Raw genomic sequence first — 21,713 nt, 5'->3', positions numbered from 1 at the left:
TCAATAGCATTTAACACCCCTAATTTACCAAACATTCGTAACTTATTTTAATGCGGTTTTACAAAAACAAAAACAATTTTTTCACCTTATATTTATATGAAGAAGCCCAATTTTAAATTTTTTCCTCGGGACTGACAAAAATAAATAAATTTTTTGTGCGCCATACCATATCCGAAGATTCACTATCGCCACTTCTCACATACCAAAACCAACCAATCACATCTTCGGATTGTTTCTGTACGTAGCAAATATTTTGCTTTCTCCACGCGGAAAATGTAGATCGTGTGCGCCAACAGAGGAAAACACAAAGGCGACACCTTTACAAGACCAACTTCGAGCAGTGCTTCGTGAAGACAGCTTTTGCCGTATTCTGCTTTTCTTTCCTCACTGGTCTTCAGACCATAGGATCAGTGGGAGTTTTCTCTCAGAGATCGAAATCGAGAATTTGAGCGAGAAATGCGGCGGAACTGCTGCCATGTCTCGTTCGCCGCCGTTCTCAAAATCCTCAATTTCATGCAAGCGTTCTTCGGCGTATCGATCATAATCTACTCGATATGGATGCTCGATCAATGGAACCGTGGTGTCCCTGTGGATCCTCCGACGGCTTCTTCGTCGGAATCCTCGTCCTCGTTCTTTGATCATGATCTCGTGGCGGGTGAGGGTCCCGGGTTCAATCTCCTTTCGCTGGACTTTCCTTCTCCATGGTACTAAAAAAATTTCCCAAATTTAGAGGTCTCCAGTTCTTTTCAAATCTGATTTTGATCCCTTATCAATGAATAAACAAAAAAAAAACTAGAAGCTTTAAATGCTTTAAGGTGAAATTTAGGATTAGACTATTATTATCAGTTGGATTCTGAACAGAGTTTGACTTACAAGAGACTTGAAAGTTTGGCCTTTTGGGTCTATCGTAGTTTTTCTCTAATTCTTACAATCAGAACTGTGTTCACTGTTCACTGAACTGACTTCAGTTTACAGGAGACTTGAAACCTGTTGCTAGATTCTCCTTGTCTGGTTACACTTCTGTTGGTTGCTGTTTGGTTCTTTTGACTTGTTTCCACCGTTCTTGATTGTGGAGGGTCATCTACTTGTTTATGGGGGTTGGCATTTTGGTCTGCATCGTCACTTTCATTGGTCTCATAGCAGCTGAAGCTATCAATGGCTGTTGCTTGTGCTTTGTATCCTTCTACAAAAACATAGTTTGCTTTTTTCTGGCTCTACAGATTTTGGGTTCAACCGTGTGAGAAATGTCGGGATAGTTTTGGATGTATTCCTTGATTGGTTTTAAGTGCTCTATCCTAAAAACTGTGCTCGTTCTACTAGAAGCCGCCCTTGTTGGATTCATAGCTATCGATCGTCATTGGGAAAAGGCGAGACCTTTCTTATGTCTGAAGCTGGTTTCCTGTTATGACAGCCTTTGACTATGAAGGATCTTCCATATGATCCAACTGAAGAACTCGACGGCCTTCGAGCTTTCATAGCGGAAAAGATCGATATGTGCAAATGGGTTGGGATTGCTGTGGTGGTGGTTCAGGTAAGTTGGTCTTCTGTTCTGACATTGCATATATCGGAATTTTATTTTACATCATTCCGACTTATCCCCAAAAAACTTGAACTGTGTGGGAAAAGGGTGACGAAAGATGAGGTTACAATGATTTGAGTTTGGTATATTCATACAGTTTGAGTATTGTTGGCAGCTTCGGTCATTGATACTGGCGATGGTCCTTAGAGCAATGGTTTCAACCCGAAGATCTGAGCTCGAAGATGAAGAGGAAGACTATGAGAACCCGAGGAGTAGAGCTCGGGACCCTCTTCTCGGCTCATCGCAGCCAAACCAAGCTTCGGCTCGTCCAAGCAAGATTGACAACTGGAGCTCTCGTATGCGAGAAAAGGTAAACGAAAAAACCGTTTTTATTTATTTCATTTTTTGCCTTGTTACCATGCCCATCAAGGTCCATGACAGTATGGACTGAGCAATGGTCTGAATCAGAGTTCATCAATCAACACAAAATGCCAATTAAACGAAAATGGATCAGAGCCGTCCATCCATGATGGTGAATTTGCTCTCTCTCTCTCTCTCTCAAGTGTGCATAGAAAGCTTCCACTGGGAAGAGAGTCTCTGTCCTTTAATATCTCTGTTTGCCAATGTTAATTGTTAGTATCTGTATCTGTATCTGTATCGTAAAGCAGAGGAAAGGACGTATTTATTGTCACTGCTGAGTAATTTAAATATTAAACCTCTCCTCAATGTTACATTTGACATCATCTTCACATCTGCCTCTCTTCCCATTAGTTCATTACATAGCTTCACACACACATACATATGTCTGTATATGTGTGTGTGTGAAATCTGGTGTATTGGGTTGCCTCTCTCACCGCGTAATAAGATCGATGACTGTCTCCTCTACGAGCTCTTTCAGCAACTTCCCTTCGATTTCGAGCCCCAAGTCGTCCATTTCGAGTCTCAGGCCGTCGAGCCATGTCCTCCCGACTACGTCGTCCCTCACTACTCTCTCTGCAGCTACGCTGTTCGGTTCCACAGTCTCGCCCTCTGAACCACAGAGCCACCCTTTCAACTGGCTCCAAGCAAGGTCCACCATGTCCAGCGTCAGGTTGGTCCGTGCACATGTCATCGTTGTTGCTGTTGTTGTTTCTGCTATGATGGCATTGACACGGTCGAATATCAGCTTTCGGTTTGAACGCTTCTGCCTTCTTTTCGACTCATGGATCGGATCCTTATTGTTGTCTTGGTCGGTGTATTTATCTCTCAGTGAAGGGTCTAAGGGGCTCTCGGGTGAGTGCCACCGGACCAGAAACGGGTCAGAGGAGACGCTTCTGCCGAGACCTGCATCGGTCAAAAGCGTTTCTACGAAGAAGTACCAGTCTTCATCGTCTTCCTGGATCACTGTTTCGGGTCTATTTTTGTCTGTGGATAAGTCACCGTCCCACAAGAGTGTCCGAGCGATCGATCCAATCGGAGGTGATTTGTCGATCAGATTGGGTTTCAGAGACATCTCCAGTCCTGTCAGAAACAGTGGTTCCCAAGTGTAAGAGAAAGATGTCTTGTAAAACTATGGTCGGATGCTGGAATGGAGAACAAACCTTGGGACCTCAGCATGGATAGTAAATAAGATTCTGGAATCCCGATGCTTTCCTCTTCAAACGACGGCTGTAGAACCGAGATTGGACTTGGCTGGTCCAGATTTTCACCTGCATTCCCAGCCATTGGCAGCTTTGATGAACTCGGTTCATCCTGCATACAAAACTATATATAGCTTCTGATTAAAACACGAGAGTGAGTACCTAGGGTTCATCCTGCATACAAAACAATAACGTGAAATCATGAAAATACCTCGCTAGGAAATAGGTTTCGTCGTCCTAATGCATCGTGGGACGGGCAGTTTTCACAAGTTCTCCCGGGGAGAGGCATGATAGGAGAAGTCTCATTTCTGGACTGAGAAACATCGGTTTTTTGATTGCTTGCTTTCTTATTCCTGGAGAAGAAAAAGTTTGAGACTTTCCATGATGATTTCAAGCTTACCTCCATGGCAGCCTCTGCCTTAACACCAGGAGTCGACTTTGATCTCGCAAAGGTTTTCAGAGGACCGTTTGAGCTTGCCTCTGGACTCAAATTACTGCTTATGCATGATGTTGAGGCTCTCGCCTCGTTATTCTCTTCGGTTGGACCTTTGGTATCTGAAAGTGAAAGCATTTCGCCTAAAGTGCTTGAGGTTCTCGGGATGTATTTCTGCTGCTGAGTGCTCCCATTAAGTGCCATCAATGCCCATCTTTCAGAAAGCCGCTTCTTCGCCTCTCTGCATACCGACGACTCTGGAGAGAAGGAGGCTCGGCTCAAAGATGAGGAAGAGAAGGGACTGCCACCGATCCTGTTCAGACTGTCCCATGAATGCCTAGAGACTGGCGACATGATCTCGAAATTCTCGAGATTTCCCATTGGATATTCTTCACTATCAGACTTCTCGAAAGAACTGTTGTCACCAATATAGCCATTGGACAAGATGGAAGAAAACAGAGTCTCGCTCCTCTGGTGACCCATCAGATTTTCACGCATTTTCTGCGTTATTTCCCTTGCCGCTACTTTTGACTCTGCATCTCCACCAGGTTCATCAAAACAGTGTGAAGATGGAGATGAAGCCAGAGCTTTTATATCTAAATCTTTCCCTGGACTAGGCTTCAGGACAACTATTCGGGTTGGCTGTGCACCGTATTCTTTGGCCGGTTGGTTGAGAAAAGATGACGAGCGACCCGGGTAACAGTTGTCCCATCCAGTTCCATGAACGGATTTCTTGATCTGTTTGTTCCTCTGGTCTTGTACCACAGACTTTTCAGTATCAATAGCCTTCGAAGGTCTCAATACTGTGATACGTTTCGTCTCAGGATGTGGAGGAAGAGGCTGAAAATCAGATAGATGCTGAGAAAAGAACGAATTCGATTCCTGGAGAAATTTGACAAACAGATCCTTGTTGGAACTCAAAACTTCCACGGCATCTTGGAACTCCTTGGACTGGTGAAGCTTCTCATCCGTTACCAATCGTTTTCCTTCCATGAATTTTTTACGGACAATATCTCTCTGTTTCTCTGTCATGATCTCATCATCCCTCGAACGGTTTGCATTCTGAGGCAACTGCCACATTTCGCATACATCTTTGAGTTCTCTGCTGCTTTCCAATGAACTTCCTGAATTACTCGGTGAATAGCGCGAATAGCTACTGGATTTGCTACTCTGTGAAATAGTATTATCGAGCTGCAGCTGCGGAAAAGTATCAAGACCCATTAACTTGGCGACCACATTGGTGGGGCTCTGTTTATGTTCTTCTTTCGACATTTCTTGAGCAATGAGTTTCTTCATTGGTGTACCATTTGAAGCACTTCTCCTCAAATTGGACATAATCTACACAAACATCGAAAGCACAAGAAGACATAAGATTCAGGGACTGTAATATAAAACTTCAAGTGCATAAATAAGGACAAGAAGTCTGAGTTTAAATAAATATTCTCACTGGTGTTTTCCAGCAGATTTCTAATTATTAATCAAACTTTACCAGTTCATCTTCTGTATGGTCTCCAGAGGGTGGACTCGGCATTTGGGCCACATCGGATTGACTCCTTGACAGAGAGGATGCTGCCAACAAACTACCTCGTGTCATTAACACACTGGTGAATATAAAATCTCGATACTCAGAGTCTAAAGATAATAGGACATAAAACTTGATGCACATCTTATGGAGTGTCAGAAATTATAAAAGGAAAATACATCTTTGATAATAATATGAACTCCAAGGTGGTAGAAGTGACAAAATTGGAAGATGCGAAGAATCTCCGCTTGACGAAAAACACAGATGTTAAAGTAGACGACCTTATGAACAACTAATCAGAGGGTAAGAGGAAGTCGGTCTATGACTAATACTTCACATATGAGCAACACAACTAAACTGGTCACTTGTTCAAGGCAAAAGTTAACATTTTCGCAAAATGTTTTTGCGTGACAAAGAAGATTACCGTAACGATGTGGTTTATCAGTAAGCAACTTGTTTCCACTACCAGCTGTTCCCAGATCGAAGAGGTTTACCATCCTTCCCAGGCATCCAGGAACCGGGTTTTCCATCTTTTGAATCTCTCTGCTGTTCAGTCCATTCATTTGGATCTCTGCAGTTACACATTCCACCAAATTTCCGTGTAAGTTATCATCTTGGGAATTGAAATGGCACGAAAATGAAAGAATGTTGATCCATGGATGAGAGAAGAGAAGTGGAAATCACACCAATACGGGGAAACAACTTCCTAGAGGTACAGAATCGGTTAAACTAAGCTCTAGCATCAACGAATGACAGAACTGATAACTAGAGGTTCCCAAAGAAAAAACTTTCGGTCTTTGAAGCTTCAAAAGTGAAACAATTTGGAAAGAGAGCAACACAGAGAGGCTACTGAAATGCAAATTTCAAACCAAAAAAGATGCAGAGAGTGGGATAAGTGGAGGAGGAAGATGACGGAAGAACAGACAATATATAGTAGCAAAGGAGAAAAAGCCAAACAACACAAGACAAGGGTTTGGTCAGGAAAAAGGAGAATAAGATGCTGTAATCACAGCGACGGTTCATACTGTCTGAAAAAAGGAAAGAAACCCAAAGAACCCAATTCCTAATTTCTCATGAGCTATCACAATCGGAGACAGAAACTTATCAAGCTCTGAACAAACTCCTAGTAAAAGAGACGACTCGGCTGTAACTCACCCTCTTCGGAGCCAATGAGTTACAAGAAAAGATCTCCGACTATAAATGCTAAGCCCTCACCGGATCTGCATTAATCAGATTCCCTGATGAAACTCTTGTACATGCAAACAAACCCCATCAAAGACAGTACATGTGTACTCGTACGCAAGTGTGTGTGTGTACATGCGTGTAATCAAAATCAACCGCTAACAAGTGAAGCATTAGAACAGTGATTAAAAAGTGCTGTAGATTGATAGTACATTGACTAAACAGAGCAAATCGACAAACGAAACAGTAAGTCGGACCGACCGAATTAGCTTAACCCAATCAAAAATCGAAGAAGAAAAGCAGAAAAGCTGGAATATCCACTGCAGGTCACGAAGAACAAAGTTACCAAAAAAAAAAGCAAATCTACAGAGAGAGAGTAAAATCAGAATCTATTTCAACTAATAACACGGAAAAGCAAAAGAACTCGCCACAGGCAAAAAGAAAAAAGCATGTGAAAGTGAGATCAGAGCGAGAAACAGAGGAAAACAACGCCATTTTTTTGCTTTAAGCGTAGAGAGAGAGGACCTGTACCAACATTGTGAGCTCCGTCGGCGGAGATGTCGCCGGAGATTTCGCAGGCCAGGAGAAGCTCCGACTAGGGCCGATTTGGCGACGGACGCGAAAGTTGTTTGAATAAATTATAGTTAAATTAGGAATCTCGCGTACAGACAAACTTATGGGGAGAGAGAGCGAGAAGAGAATGGGGGCAGCCAGTCCGTTACGTACTCCTTGTTTTATTTAAATGACTATTTGTTTATTTACTGTTATAAAATGTTTTGATTTGAAAAATATATTTAAAAAAATTGAAAAAAAAGAAATCAGAACTAAAAATAAAAAAATTGGAAACCTTCTGGATGGGTAATCAGGGTTCATGGATTATTTAAAAAAACAACAGTATTAAAGAAAATGCATGGTAATTATAGATTATAATGGCATGTTTATCATATTGGTAAATTTATTTCTGTGTTTTTTAAGTATTTCTATCAACGTTAACCATGATTTTATAATGAGCTTATACCAACACTTTCACCATTCTGCCCTAACTTGTTGAGGTTAGAGTGTTGAAATCACACCACCAAACGTACGGAACCATCATCCACTAATAATAATAATAAATAATATTTGCTAATCGTGTATGATTAGCGTATAATAAATCTTAGATTAGTTCATCACGTAAAGTGGGTCGACAAACCCCAATCAATCTCCATGACCAAATTCAATATCTCGGTTGCTTAATTATTCGTTTTACAGAAATATGTTTCCGTTAAATGAATTAGCCTCCTCGACTATATTTATTAAATTCACATATAATTATAGTTGAATAGAACTCAGCGATCCAAAACATACATGCATAAAAGGTATTTGAGATTTCTTAGAACATAAAGATTGGTCTGGATTTTGGTCCAAGATTTCCGGTTATAAAAAAAATATTATCATAATGTTTTTTCTTTACTTTTGTCAAAAATGGAAAAAGCCAAAGCAAAACTGTTATCCCATGCTGTGGGTTGAAGAAGACTTTCACTTATATGACTTCTCCATTTTCAACCCAACAATAATGTTTATGTTTATCTAACAACACATTTTCAACAACCACATTGCTATGACCTAAATAAGATGAAGACTTCCTCTGCATTTTATTTGGTAATGATGATAATACAACCGATTCTTGCATTTTGAGAAATTAAACTATATATATATATATATATATACGTCTTTGATATATCTTAAATTATCTAACTTGATCGCAGTAAACTAGTTTAACAATCCTTGTGGATACCAACCCGAAATTTTAAAAATAAAAAAGATAAAGTGTAAATATGGTATGAATCATGATCTCATAGAGCTTTTTTGGGAACTTTTTGATGCTCATAAAATGGATAGTACAATATTGAATAACTATTTTGACATTGAATTATGGGGATTATGAAATTATGTGGGCGGAAAAAACTTTGATAAGATTGATGAAATGAAGATGTCTTTTCCCGGAGATTTGCATAATGATTATTCTATGATTAAAATTATACACCCTTTTGTACTTTTTTTTAAAAATAATAATAAGTTTAGAGTCACGGGCAGGCCCAGTAAAACCGAATCACAGACCAAACAAAGCAGCCCACATGTACAACTCCACAAACTTTAATATAGAATATAAACTTTTATCAATATCGAAAAAAGAAAAAGAATTTATCAACCATGAAAATTTCAGACATCCTAACCAATGCACATTCGAAAGATTCAAATAAATTGAATCCAAGCTATGAATGTATATCGACAATAATTCAACCGTCAGTCAAATGCGGAGGTTGGTTAGTGTGGTTATAGCTCTTCGATTATTTCGAAGATTGCTAAAAAGTTTAAAAAGACGACGTAAGCAGAGGAGGAGATGAGATGACGTGGCGGGGTGGGGGCCACGGACAGCGTTCGTGCACGAGTCCCTCACGAGTTGGGGGACGGACAAGCCTGTTGTGTTGGCAGCTCCTATTTCTTTTAGGCACTTCAATTAAATATTTCAACTGAGATTTCTATGTATTTTTATTATTGCGATTGTTGCTGTCTTAAATCTTAATCTATGAAGACAACAGGAAATAATTTTAATCCGTGATTTTGGCCACTAGTGTCACACTGTCACCTACTAAAGAATATCAGAATAGGAGAAAATAGTATTAAAAAAAATATACAAATAACAAAGATTACAAGAAAAATATGACGAATTGAAATCGTGTTTTACTATAAATTGCAGTTTAAACACTGATTCCGTGACAATGAATTCATAAATAATATGAAAATGATTGCGCAACTAATTGGTTAATTGCTATCAGTTGTAAACTCTATATGGAAATGCGTAGTCCTAAACCAAATATTAGCTAAATTTTCTGTTATTAACAAGTAGGGAGAAATGTCTTGTCGTTGTTCTCAATTTGCTTGATTTAAAAGTATAGGAACAAAAACATAAAATCTAGACTTCAGGTCTAATATATATATATATATATATATATATATATATATACGTAGAGATGTGTGTGCAAGAGTAGAAACGCACGTTTCCCCCTCTATGTAGATTAAGAGAGGGTAATTATCACTTTTCAGGAAATCAAAACACCATACGAAAAAAAAAAGGAAAACAGAGAGGAATATAGATTTAGTTGAGGAAACCTGTGGATTCTGATTGAGGAATCTGTGCATTTGTAGTGTATTCTGTTTGCCCTTATACACCTGAAAAAAAAAAGATAGAAAACAAAAGATATCAATGAACAAATTCATGGCATTATTTTGTTTCATTTCATGTGGGGTTGTTATCAATCGTCAAAGGACCAACCATATGTCCTCAGCTTGCTCTGAAATTCACCAATAAGAGACCAAAGAGGAAAGTACTGCCAGTGAATCAGTAAGCGTGGCCATATGAGAAACCCAGTTGACAATATTGGCATCCCTTCAACAAAAAAGAAAAACACACATAGATCTTCACTGATGGAGATCCTTTTTTTCATCAATCTCTTTGGATGAAGCGTACCCATATTCTAGATCCTGTATGTGGTGTAATGTGTACCCTATCTTCTGTTTGCATCGCCACTTACCGAGCAGCTTCTAGATTCTACACTAATTGAATCTTATCTCCTTTCTAATGGGGCCTTAGTTCCAGGTTTAACTGCAAGAGAACCTTTGGTCCCACGTTTCTAAGCCTATCAAATTCTGTTTTTACTTGCACATTCGTCCTAAACCCTTTGGATCTCATGACACATACCATCTAAAAGATCCATCACATCTCTTTTGGATAGTGTGAGCTTGCAAGATGATGAAAATTGTATTCAGTGATTTCATAAGTTATGCCTTCTGCACTTGAATGTGTGAATTATAGTCACACATTCAGAATGCTCCTAAATATTCCTAACGCAAAGTGAATGTGAGAATTGGCGTACCTTGGGCACCGAGCTCAGGTGGAGATATGTTCACCTGAGGTTCAAAGTTACGAGATGACCGTACTTCTCCTGTGAATCAATCCAAGCCCTGAGACCAATCATGGGGCCTGAAAGCATCGGTTCTTCTAGGAGCTTCCAACATGTAGGCATCTCCAGAGCTGGAAAATGGCAAGCACATGGTCTGATAAGCATAAGGGTAATGTTCCACCTGTGAGTGGGGAAGTTGATGATAATATCCAGTGTCTCTGGTTAGACCATTAGAACTATTTATGCCATGAACAGTATGTAGGTTCATGCGTGAGACTGCATTTTCGTCTCCAATAACAGGCCTTCCAGGTTCTTCCCCAAAACGGCCGGTTGGATTTGTGATCGGGAAAAAGAAACTGTCTGCAGAATTATGAGGAATCAAAGGTAAAGAGCATGGCTCCTTGGTACTCAAATCATGAGATGCATCATCAAAGTGCCATGGATGATCATCCCCAGATGATGTTGACGCATTTGGTAATGTGATGAGCTTTGTGTGATAACTAAGCGGCAAATCATCTGTATTTCTCCTGCTCAATGGATCCCATTCAAGAAGTAATGTGGGTTCCTCCAACTCATGGGGCAATCTCCCATGTCTGTTGTATCCATCTTCTTCTCTGTGATAGATTGGTGAAAGCAGCTTATAGTTTCTGAACCTGGGGCTTGAGATGGGATAACAGCTCAGGTTTCCTTCATCAGAACATGACACCAATGACTTCTGTTTCAAGAATGGAGGTCTATAGAATGAACCACCCTTAGGATATGAGATGGAAAAGCTAATCTCTTCGGGATCTCTCAGGTTGAAACTGTTGTGACCATGAGCTGTTGGAAACTGCAGAGCAGGCGCAATGCTCGCTTCCGGCCAACCCAGCCAAATGATGGATCTGCCATTCTCTGTATGTGGCGGCCTCTGTTCAACTTCCATATAGCATTTATGGGACCTGTTGAGAAATTTCGATCCAGCAGAATCAAGAAACTTCGGTTTTTCAACACTGTCTGCCTTCTCCTTCCTGCGGATCTTAGAAATCTGAGAAGAAATTGCAATGCATTTAGAACTTATCAAGAAAAGCTATGAACATGATGAACCTGGGGATTCAACCAGGCTTACGTGTTTATCCTCAGCTTCCGGAAACAGCCGAGTTAGGAGAACAGGAACTAAATCACACCTGAAATTGTACTTGTTTTGAGTGCATTATTGATAAACATATTTAGATAAAAAGATGTAAATCAACAACCATGAGTCTCTGACCCGCTTGAGCCAAGTTCCGTGGCATCAGGGAACCAGATGTCTCTCACCCACTGAAGAAGTCTGTTCCTCTTCATAGAAAACACATCTCCTGTAGGATTAGCGATTCCTGGAAATTCAAAACTAGCATGATTGTGTTTCTTCACTGTTAATTACTGTTCTCTGCATCATCTATCATTCTCTTATTGGCTTCTTAGTAGAGAAATCTGTGAAAGAGAAGACTAAAAACATACCTCCATGTCTTGTGCTGTTATCCCCTGGCCTCAAATTCTTATCCCTGAACGCTGGAGAAGATTGCTTCAAGTCTTTCTCTGAAGTAATATAAAAACAGCAGCTTGTTACAGTTTCACACTGCCGAGAGATGCTCGTTAGAGAGTAATATAGACATATATCCTTCTCAAGTTCTATATCATAGATCCTGACACATTTATACTGAGAAGAGCCAACAAAGGTATCATAAGCAACACAAAGAAATCAAAGCAGCACCACTGCCTCCGGCAGTTCCAACAGGCGTGGAGAAGCTAAATCCCTTGTGTCCATCTTTGTCTCTATCATTGCTTCCTGCATATGCCATTTTACACCATAGCAGTAAAAGATCCAGAACAGTTCCAATAAAACACTTTAATCGCGAAAAGAGGTTAAATGGACACCCAAATCCTTCTGATATCACCTTGGGTTCTGACATTGGATTTGAACATCTTCGAATTCTGAACAACATTGTTATGCAATTTGGATCCAAACCGAAGATTAGCATCTGACTTTAGTTTCTTGAAGAACGCATACTCCGACGTTTTGGCTTCAACAGCTGCGAAATCACGGAAATTGCGTGAAACAGTGAACAGCCTCCTCCGCACAAGTAAAAATGGTCGATATCCAATGAGAAATACGTAAAGAGCAACGGCGAGAAATGAACTCACTTCTTCCTGCGTGACCTTCTGGGTTATCATTCGATGGACTTTGGTCATCAACACCGGCGAAAGTCACCCTTTTCCTTCGTTTCGAATCTGTACAAAAAGGAAAGAAAATATGATATGAATTCAGAATCGAAGTCTAGAAATTATGAAAAAAACAACCCCGAATTGGCAGCAATCAAGAAGGCAGGCGGAGAAGACCTAAATCTGGTCGATAACACGAAGTATCGGTGTTCCCAAGGGTTTCTCCGGTCTTCGATCGGTGATTCCCTCTTCTCATGACGGATTTTTACAGATGAATCCAGTTGAAATGTGCATTGCTTGAGCGGAAGAAAAAGAAAAGCAATGATTGCTTGAAGGTGGTGGAAGAAACACCAGGATCTTCAGGCGTCCATGGCAGTTTGACAGAGAGGAGAGCAGTGAATTTTGGCGCCAAAATACTATCTGAAGTAGTTTCTCACATTTACATTTACTCATCTATAAAGCTTCATCTACAGATACATACATATGGAATTGTATTAATGAAGTGCTCTGTTACAAAAGGTTTTTTTACCCAAATGACCCACTTGGTCGCACCTATTTCACGCGTACACCACGAAAAACATAATACATTAATTTTTTTTTGAAAAGACAAAATTACCCTTAATGAATACACGATATTTATCCGTTCAAAAACAACTTCGTTATTACGACTTCGTAATTAATTCTAAATATAGTTACAATTGATTCTAAAAAATGTGACAAAAAAAATTATCTGTCTTATTTTAATGGTATATTAGTTATATATTAGTCGTAATAAGGTCGTAAAAAATAAAAAGAAAATGGTATTTCGAACTTTTTCAACCGAAAAGTGGGTTAAAATTGAAAAAAAAAATTGTTTTTTTCGATAGTGTACGCTGAAATAGCTGCGACCCAAGTGGTTCATTTGAGTAAAAAACCCGTTACAAATGGAGTATTCTTTTCAAATGAAATGAGATTTATACCAGGTCAGCATCTCCTTTCAATTTATGCACTACATAAAATATAAATTGTCATCATCTCCTTTAAGATAATGTGCTGACATGGCATTTTGAAACTCTCGTATGAAGGCCACGTCAGCGCATTATCTTGAACGAACGACATGTATGAACACGTGGCAGATTTCAAGTTGAAACGAAACTATTCGTTAACTCCCCCCTCACAATCTCGTCCCCGAATAAAACACGAGAGATTCCCTGAAATCCGCAGCGGAAGATGGCGATGACGTCAGCAGCTTCCGGTTTCCTTCTGATGGCCAACGCCGCCGGCTCCGGCGGTTCGTTCGGGAGCGCCGCCGCCATGCGCCGCCATGTCTCTCTTTCCGGGGAGGAGCTTCGCCGGATCGAGGCTCGTCATCATGGCGTCCGATGAGGCAGCTCCGGCGGCGGAAGCTTCTCCCAAGCCCAAGCCTCCTCCGATCGGCCCCAAGCGAGGCGCCAAGGTCGACCTCATTCAAATTCGTATTAGTAGTATTTATAATCATATGAACATGTGCATATACATACACATGAACATATCTCTCTATCTACTAAACATGGACGCTGAGGTTTGGGACTTGCAGGTCAAGATTACGAGGAAAGAATCCTACTGGTACAAGAACGTCGGATCAGTTGTAGCCGTTGATCAGGTAACACCTAAGATCCGACGGTCCAGATCTCGCAACAGCATGTTTTGTTAACCGGGTTGTGTAAACGGGCAGGATCCGAAGACCCGGTACCCGGTGGTGGTCCGGTTCCCGAAGGTGAACTACGCCAACGTCTCGACCAACAACTACGCCTTGGACGAGGTCCAAGAAGTACAATAAGAAGTTTAAGGTCATGGTTTCGGCTTAATCTCTCTTAACCGAATTGAATATACCGGGAAACTTACCGGTTATTCTCCTCTCAGACATTGTGACCATCATGATCTGACAAATTCCATAGTCCTATCTGTAATGTTGAGTTTGATTCAATAAAAAGATGCAGATGAGTGAGGATAAGAAGGGTAGCCTTGAGATTCTCCACATTATATATGCAACAACCCTTCGAGTAACTGCAGAGTTCGTACAACATAAATATGAATTTTCAAGAAGAAGACAGTGAGCTTTTGTCATATCATACTCTTTAGCTCTGAGGGCTTTTGGAATTGGCCTCAGCTAACATTGATTCAAGTTCACCATTTCTGTACAGCTTCAGTGTATCTGTCCAAAAGCAACATGATGCAGAGACTTTTATGTCAAATGAACTTACAGGAAAAACCATACTGTTACTCATTCTAATGAATTTGACTGTCTCCATTCAAGATGCACACACTAGTAAATACTGAAAAAGGATGGATTTTTATCGGTTCGTGCAGTTCTTTACGGTGAAAAAACGGGGGCTTTGTAAAAATAAGTCTATGATGAAGCACGATCTGCAATAGAACAGAGCAATTCTATCCCCACACTAGTATTTCATTTCATTCGCATTCCGATCCGATTTCCGAGCATATAACCATTGTTACCGTGCAAAGAAGACACAAAAAAGGTTTCCCTGCTGTAGAAATTCCTCGAGAAACCGAGGTCAAATAAAGAGAAACAAAGTACCTGTACAGCCGCCGATATGCTTCCCTCCTAGCCATGAACAGTAAGTAGAAGGATCAATCAGATTCTTTTGGTGCCATAAAATAAATTCTACTATGCAAATGGAGATTTCATGAGCGGAATCGGAAGCAATACTTAATACAGCAAACATTAATATTCTCAATTTCGTGTTTGCAAACGTTATATCGCTCTTAAGTTTCAGGAAAACGATTGAAGAACCACTTACCAATGAAAACATTCGGAACAGTGTGTTGTCCAGTGAGTCTCTCTAGCACCCTCTGCAGTTGTGGCCCTTGCGGACCTTTAATTGTACAAAAAACGACAAATTCAGGAGTCTTCACCATTACAGACTGATACATTGCAAGAGAGATGGTTCAGCCAATTGCCCGAAGACTTAACATGGTATCTCTACACAAGAACTACCCCCTCATCTTTTCATTGATCCAGAAACTGAAACATTCTTAGGAACTGCAACTAATGATCCAAATTTAGTTTCAAGTCCAAAGTTCTGAAAAGGATTGTTGTGCCAAAAACTAGTTTTATTTTGCATACAAATTACAAAACCAATCCAAAAGTAAAGAGGAGAACAAAAAGGAACAAGAGCCTTCCCGAGGAAACCCGTAACACGCATTGAGGCAACTTAGCAGTCCAAAAGCAAAAGCAGACAGTAACCTTGAAGAAGATTCCAGTACTAACATATGAACTAATTCGACCAAAGCAGTCCTAAGACATAATACAAAAAAAAAGGGTCAATTAGAAACTTCTAACAAGTAGTGCTTCATTGGATCTAAATCTCCATCAGACCAGCTTTTCTGTCCGAGATTTCTTAGTTCTAGAGATGCTCATTTTTACCATAACAGACTGAATTTGGCAAACCGAACCAAGTCGTAAAGGGAAAAACTTTTACAAGAGAATGATGCATTGTGAAGATACCAAGTTCATCCAGTTCAATAACCAGTGGCTGAACTCCAAGCCTCTTGAACAATGACTTCACTTCAGACGAGTACCTTCACAAACACAGCACCAAAAAAAAAATACGAAAAGCGTCAAAAAAACCCATACTTCCAACAACGCAAAATCACCCTGAAAACACCAAAAGAAGGTTTGAAGGACAACTGGTAAAAATGCGACCCCATTCTCCAAAAGCACCAGAAATTTGCAAAAAACAACAACAACAACAACAGAAACTGTTCTCAAGTTAAGCAAAACTATCATAATTTAAATCGAGAAACCTAGAAAACCAGCAAAAATGAAGAAGTAAAAACTGGTCATGGAGGAGTAAAAGTCATGAGAAGTGAACTCACGAGCACCAAGTTTTGGAGTATACAACGACAGGGTTCTCCGCCGCCGTCGTTTTTACGGTCTCCTCAAGTCTCGAAGAAGATGAGGGCGAGGAAGAGGAGGATATGGCCCGAACAGAACATCCGGTTGATCTCCGATACGTGCGCCCGATCGGTGTCGGTTTTGGACATCTCTCGAAGGCTAATCTGAAGGAGTTTATGATACCGGAAGAGAGCGAACGAATCGGATATAGAGATTTGGATGGGAGATTCGTGAGGTTCGATGCGACTGCCATGGCGAGGCGATTCCTCCGACATGTGGTACTTCTTCTTCCCTCCCCTATTTTCCCTTGCTTTTTAATTTTCATTTTATATTTATTGATTGTGGGCTACTGACTTAAATCTTTATGGGCTTTTTTGTTTTAACGAAAAAGTTTGAATAGTTTTTCTTTTCTCTCTGTAAGTTTGGGCCTTCAGGTAAGAACGATGGGCTTTTCTTTCTTTCCTCTCGTTGTGCACCCCTAATATATACCGTATATAATATAAATAAAAATAGTATATAAAGACCAAAACTTTAATCAAAATCTCAAATAAATATTAAAACTAGTAAAGTTCAATATAAATATCTAAAATTTTCAAAAACAATTATATAAATACCAATACTTTTTGAAAAAATTTCAAATAAATTCAAAGTTTAGACATTTTTCAAATAAAAATAGTTAACCTCATTAATGGATTTTAAGTTTATTTAAATTTTTTTTAAAAGTTTAGGTATTTTTATAGGATTTTTTAAAAGTTTATATATTTATATGAATGTTTTATAGTTCAGATATGTATTTGGAATTTTTGTAAAAATTTATGTATTTAAATGTTATTTTTACAATATATAATGATAAATATAAGGTTTGGGAATTCACAGTGAAATATAAGGATATAACTGTAACTATAGATATTAGGTTGAACCTAGGGTTATTTTTTTCATGTATACAATTATATCCTACATTGTTGTACATGATAAGATCATGTCGGGAGATGGACTAGTTGGCATGTCATGGGGGCACCAACCATTTCATTTCTCATTTATACCATCCAAATTATCTTTGTTGCTTCTATATGTCTTACGTCCGCACGCAGATTTGAACCCACTTTTTTCTTTTCTTTTTTTTTGTATTATATATATATATATATATATATATATATATATATATTGGGCTGAGGAGAGCAGATGGAACGTTGCTGCTTAAATGTGTTTTCAGACATTCTCATAGAGTTAGATGCAAGTGGGAGTGACTTTGGTTTCTGTTCTTTTGAAAATATTTATTACTTTGTGTAATGATATCATTATCCATGGTTCCGTATATTCAGGTGTTGTTGTTTTTCAACAAAAAAAAAAACAGTTAGAATAGTTTATTCAAACATATATATATATATGTATGTATATATTTCTTTCTAATGACGATGTCATTAATGAAGTTTCTATATTTTTTACATTTTGTTTATATACTTATGGAATCTTTATTATTTATAAACACGTGTTTACAAAGCAAAAATAACTCAACTACATCCTACATTTTTTTAATAATACTAGCTTATATTTCAGAGGGGAAAATCAAGATTAAATATTTTTTTTTTTTTTATATATATATATATATATATATATATATATATATATATATATATATATATATGGGCCCTTGAACATGATAGATTTTGACAATGGTGATTTGCCACTTGCGACCATCACCATGTGTGACACATTTACTCTTTGTCACCTATATGTTCAAAGCCATTCACATTCAATATTTAATTTGACCATCACATATAATATTTTAACATATATATATATATAGAATATATGTATCGAAATAAAATTTAATAGACTGAAAAAAATACATTTCAATAAGTAATAGAATTCGATCATTCGATTTTTGTTTTTGTTTTTTAGTTACGAACTCTACATGTATAAGCTTGTAAAACATGGGGTGCTGCTTGTTACTTCCTGACTTTTTGAAACCGATCCTTCACACACACACACACATATATATATATATATATATGTTACATGTGGTGTATATATATATATATTCGCATATACACACATCCAATCAGATCTCTTCTTCCATATGTAGATATTATTATAGGTACATGGAATTTAAGTATCTCGGGAGTTTTTTCTTATGTGATTGACTTTCTTAGGCTGTTTATGATTTTGTACATGTGTTATGTGATATAACATAATCTTCTTTCATAAAAAAAATAATGTATAATTTCACAAGAAAAATGATGAATATGCATGTTTGGATAAAATTTAAATATAAAATAATATATTAAATGTGGTAGTTGAAATCGGGTTTTGGACTGATGATTTGATCCTTGGACATTGGACAATGAGGGAGGGAAAAGGACATTGCCCGTATACTTTGATGTGACACTGTAAGATCTCATTTTTTCATATATATATGTATGATGTGACATAAATTATCATGAAATTATGAGAAGAGTATATAAATTTTAAAAAATACCAAATAAATACAGTATTCTGTAGTAATACCAATTAAATACATTGTATTTTTATTTAGCTACATATACTTCGATTCCGCTGCTAAAAATACGTATATTTATTTAACAATTTTTGAAATTTATTTTATGTATTTGATATATTTTTTTTACAAATTTTTTCTCTCTGTATACATTACACACACACACACACACACATCCCAATAAAGCTACTACCTGATTTTAGACACACAAAAATTAAAAACAGATTTGCCAATGTCATCGCATATATTTTCCATAATTATTTTCTCAGGCTCTTTGTTATTTGTTATTTTGAGTTAAGGCTGTTTTTTTTCCTTCTAATTGAGTTAAAATTAAACTAAAAAAAAAGTTTGTTTAAATGAATTGTTGATGAGGTGCATGTGCCACCCCAATCAGCCCATGACCATCCTACCATTTAATTTGGTCAATCAAAATGGTTATTATTAATATTTAATGAGATAATGATGTATAACCCTTTTTTCATACCCATTCACATACACACATTTTTTTTATAACTAAGAAGTTAATTGGACCATCACGTAATCTCTATATTCAGAATCAGTCTTTAATCACATAATTTATTGTATTCCTCCCAACTAGTAAAATCGAACCCAAGATATTGAAATGATTTTGTCATCTTTCAATGGACATTTTTACACACATATATATATATATATATACACATATCCGCATGTGATGTTACATTGTAGAATTTCAAATCAACTCCTTGCAAATTTGCAATTAGTGTTTAAACTATATCTACCCAAGATATTATAAGCATTCATAATTCTTTTTTTTATATCATAGAAATCCCTTATTCCATTTATCGGAAACCCATCATTTAGATAGTTAATTTACTCGGTTCTTTACTCAAAAAAAGACAAATCACTCTTCGATAATATCATTTACATTCCAAAATAAATAAATAAATCGGGACGTAAAAACTTGTAAGGTATGGTCATTCTAAGATTAAACATTAGTAGAGTAAACGCATACATAAGCTAATTTTTTTAGTAGAGGTGACAATTTTGGTCCGAATTTTGAAATCCGCTTCAAACTAATCCGAAAAATTTCGGGGTTTGGATTTAAAATTGTATTTTAAAAAAATTCACAATTTGGACTAGATTCAAATCGGATTTCGAATCAATACAAAAACATGATTTACTTTTAAAAACACAAATGCAATAAAAATAACAATGTATACAAGTAAGAAATTAATCAGACTAGTTCGATCTGATCCAGTCCAAATCCGAATCCGAACCCTATAGGGTTGGACTTAATTCTATAAAACTGAAAAAATCCGAGCCAATATGAACTCACATCCGAAACCTTCACATCGAATGTGGACTCAGGTCGGGTCGGGCTGGATCAATCCGTTTGACATCCCTGATATATCACATGAATTTGAAAACCATATGATTTACATTGCAATTGTAGGTTGTAAACCATATACATATGCATATTGTCTCATAACCTTTCATTCAACGTGCTTGTTATGTTTTCGAGTATCTTACTTATAGATCCTTAAGAAACTTGCGATTGATTACATTGTGTGTATTCATCTGCGAATTTGAGATTACATTCAAGGAAGCAAGAGCGTATGCATTTTGATTTGATGAAACAAATAACTACAAAAGAACAAATTTAATATAAAGCCTAAAATTTTAAAAAGAAAAAAGAAAAAGCCTCATCATCCCCCAGGTTTAACAAAACGCCCAAAGCAAGTGGAGGAGGTTACAGAAAAAACATAAACACACGCACACACAAGAGTTTCAGTTTGGGTCTTCAGGCAGGAGAGGGCTCTCTGTCTCTGTCTCTGTCCTAATCCTATCTCTTTCTATTTCCTTTTTCTTTTAATAATGAAATTAGAATTGCTGAGAAATGCAGCGGCGGTGACAAGCCGTGGTGCGTTTCTGGGGCTGTTTGGTTTCGAGTTTCCAGACAGAGCCAATGTCTTGTGCGATTCTGACAGCGTCTGCAGACGCGCCTGAGAGCCCTCTCCTCGTGAATCCCACCGCGTACAGTCCCCTCTCCCCTTTCCAGCAGTTCGGAACCTGCGTTTTGGGAAACCCATTCTTCGAAAAGAACCCGCTTTCCTGTTCAAACGCAAACGCAAACGCAGACGCAGACGCCATCAGCTCATTTTGCCCATTTTTTTAGTTTAGTAGGTAAAAGAAAAAAATAAGACCGACCCGGTTTAGGAATCGCTTTGACGATCCGAACCCGGTTTTCAAAATCTGAAATTTCATACGAAGTGCAACTGTTTTCTCACCTGAAGCCAAGACGGGACGTTGCTGCGGTATCCAGTGGCGAGAACCACTGAGTCGATGCCGAGTTTGTCTCCACTGATGAGCTCAACTTGGTTTCGGCTGAACCGTTTGATCCCTGGAACCACATTGATCTCCCCTGATCTGATCTTCTCCAGAGCTCCGATGTCGAGCACTGGAGTTTTGCCTTTCAAGTTCTTCAGCTCCATCGGACCAATCTCAGGCCTTTTCAGACCATAATTCTCGATGTTCCCGAGCACAAACCATGTCAAGATTAACAAGAGCTTGTCTACGAGCCACAGAGGAAGCCATTTCATCATCATCATCGCGAGCTGGAACGTTGATTTCCCCATGATCTCCCTGGGTAACACGTGAACCTGTTAACAGAGAAAACCCAGCTCGTTCAGTCTTACTAATCCTCCAAATTAAATCCAAAAATCTCGATTATTGATGAAAAAGTTCGAAACTTTATCACTTACCGAGCTACGAACGACCATGGAGGGAACAGCGAAGTGGTTTGCGAGGTCGAGAGACACTTCCATGCCGGAGTTTCCGCATCCGACGACCAGCACTCTCTTTCCGGCGAACTTCTCGCCGGACTTGTAATCGCAGGCGTGGATCACCTCGCCGGAGAATTCGTTCAATCCGTCGATCTCGGGCACAACACGCTCGGCATT

The 21,713-nt window shown here is 38.5% G+C and overlaps 6 protein-coding genes across 14 annotated transcripts in view; 2 read left to right on the top strand and 4 right to left on the bottom strand.

Annotated features, from left to right (window-relative positions):
- Positions 1–93: 93 nt before the first annotated feature.
- Positions 94–2,262, top strand: LOC104814546 (tetraspanin-18). Its single transcript, XM_019202637.1, has 6 exons — positions 94–704; positions 1,076–1,175; positions 1,287–1,367; positions 1,427–1,531; positions 1,695–1,889; positions 1,961–2,262. The coding sequence occupies exons 1-6, from the start codon at positions 457–459 to the stop codon at positions 2,147–2,149; spliced, it is 918 nt and encodes a 305-aa protein (XP_019058182.1). The 5' UTR covers positions 94–456; the 3' UTR covers positions 2,150–2,262.
- Positions 2,183–6,980, bottom strand: LOC104814547. Of its 9 annotated transcripts, none has more exons than XM_010542648.2 (7): positions 6,801–6,980; positions 6,249–6,313; positions 5,518–5,664; positions 5,061–5,140; positions 3,350–4,909; positions 3,100–3,262; positions 2,183–3,019 (listed from the first exon to the last, which is right to left on the bottom strand). In XM_010542648.2, exons 3-7 carry the CDS (start codon positions 5,654–5,656, stop codon positions 2,370–2,372), a joined length of 2,592 nt encoding a protein of 863 aa, XP_010540950.1. In that variant the 5' UTR covers positions 5,657–5,664; positions 6,249–6,313; positions 6,801–6,980; the 3' UTR covers positions 2,183–2,369. The 9 variants fall into 9 exon arrangements, with proteins under 9 accessions (XP_010540950.1, XP_010540949.1, XP_010540953.1 ...); XM_010542647.2 differs by having other exon boundaries at positions 6,807–6,980; XM_010542651.2 differs by lacking the exon at positions 6,249–6,313 and having other exon boundaries at positions 3,350–3,451; positions 3,539–4,909; positions 6,807–6,980.
- Positions 6,981–9,934: 2,954 nt separating this feature from the next.
- Positions 9,935–12,689, bottom strand: LOC104814711. The gene is made up of 8 exons (XM_019202606.1): positions 12,575–12,689; positions 12,380–12,466; positions 12,133–12,267; positions 11,949–12,023; positions 11,696–11,773; positions 11,466–11,571; positions 11,325–11,382; positions 9,935–11,243 (listed from the first exon to the last, which is right to left on the bottom strand). Exons 1-8 carry the CDS (start codon positions 12,651–12,653, stop codon positions 10,269–10,271), a joined length of 1,593 nt encoding a protein of 530 aa, XP_019058151.1. The 5' UTR covers positions 12,654–12,689; the 3' UTR covers positions 9,935–10,268.
- Positions 12,690–13,591: 902 nt separating this feature from the next.
- On the top strand, positions 13,592–14,402 carry LOC104814542 (photosystem I reaction center subunit IV B, chloroplastic). The gene is given in 4 exon segments (XM_010542638.2): positions 13,592–13,654; positions 13,656–13,832; positions 13,953–14,018; positions 14,091–14,402. Coding segments are annotated over 4 exon segments (396 nt in total). The 5' UTR covers positions 13,592–13,606; the 3' UTR covers positions 14,196–14,402.
- LOC104814543 (monothiol glutaredoxin-S12, chloroplastic) lies at positions 14,361–16,566 on the bottom strand. The gene is made up of 5 exons (XM_010542639.1): positions 16,256–16,566; positions 15,885–15,958; positions 15,178–15,252; positions 14,955–14,981; positions 14,361–14,570 (listed from the first exon to the last, which is right to left on the bottom strand). The coding sequence occupies exons 1-5, from the start codon at positions 16,525–16,527 to the stop codon at positions 14,494–14,496; spliced, it is 525 nt and encodes a 174-aa protein (XP_010540941.1). The 5' UTR covers positions 16,528–16,566; the 3' UTR covers positions 14,361–14,493.
- Positions 16,567–20,308: 3,742 nt separating this feature from the next.
- Positions 20,309–21,713, bottom strand: part of LOC104814541 (probable indole-3-pyruvate monooxygenase YUCCA8) — a 2,254-nt gene continuing 849 nt past the window's right edge. Inside the window, exons 2-4 of the mRNA XM_010542637.2 lie at positions 21,516–21,713; positions 21,042–21,413; positions 20,309–20,865 (exon numbers count right to left, since the gene is read on the bottom strand). Of these exons, the coding sequence (XP_010540939.1) occupies positions 20,635–20,865; positions 21,042–21,413; positions 21,516–21,713 (801 nt within the window). The 3' untranslated portion in view covers positions 20,309–20,634. The remainder of the gene's footprint in view (positions 20,866–21,041; positions 21,414–21,515) is intronic.

Source organism: Tarenaya hassleriana, unplaced genomic scaffold, assembly GCF_000463585.1.
Source record: "Tarenaya hassleriana unplaced genomic scaffold, ASM46358v1 Cleome21, whole genome shotgun sequence".
Lineage (NCBI taxonomy): Eukaryota > Viridiplantae > Streptophyta > Magnoliopsida > Brassicales > Cleomaceae > Tarenaya > Tarenaya hassleriana.
This window is presented reverse-complemented; position numbering and strand designations above follow the sequence as displayed.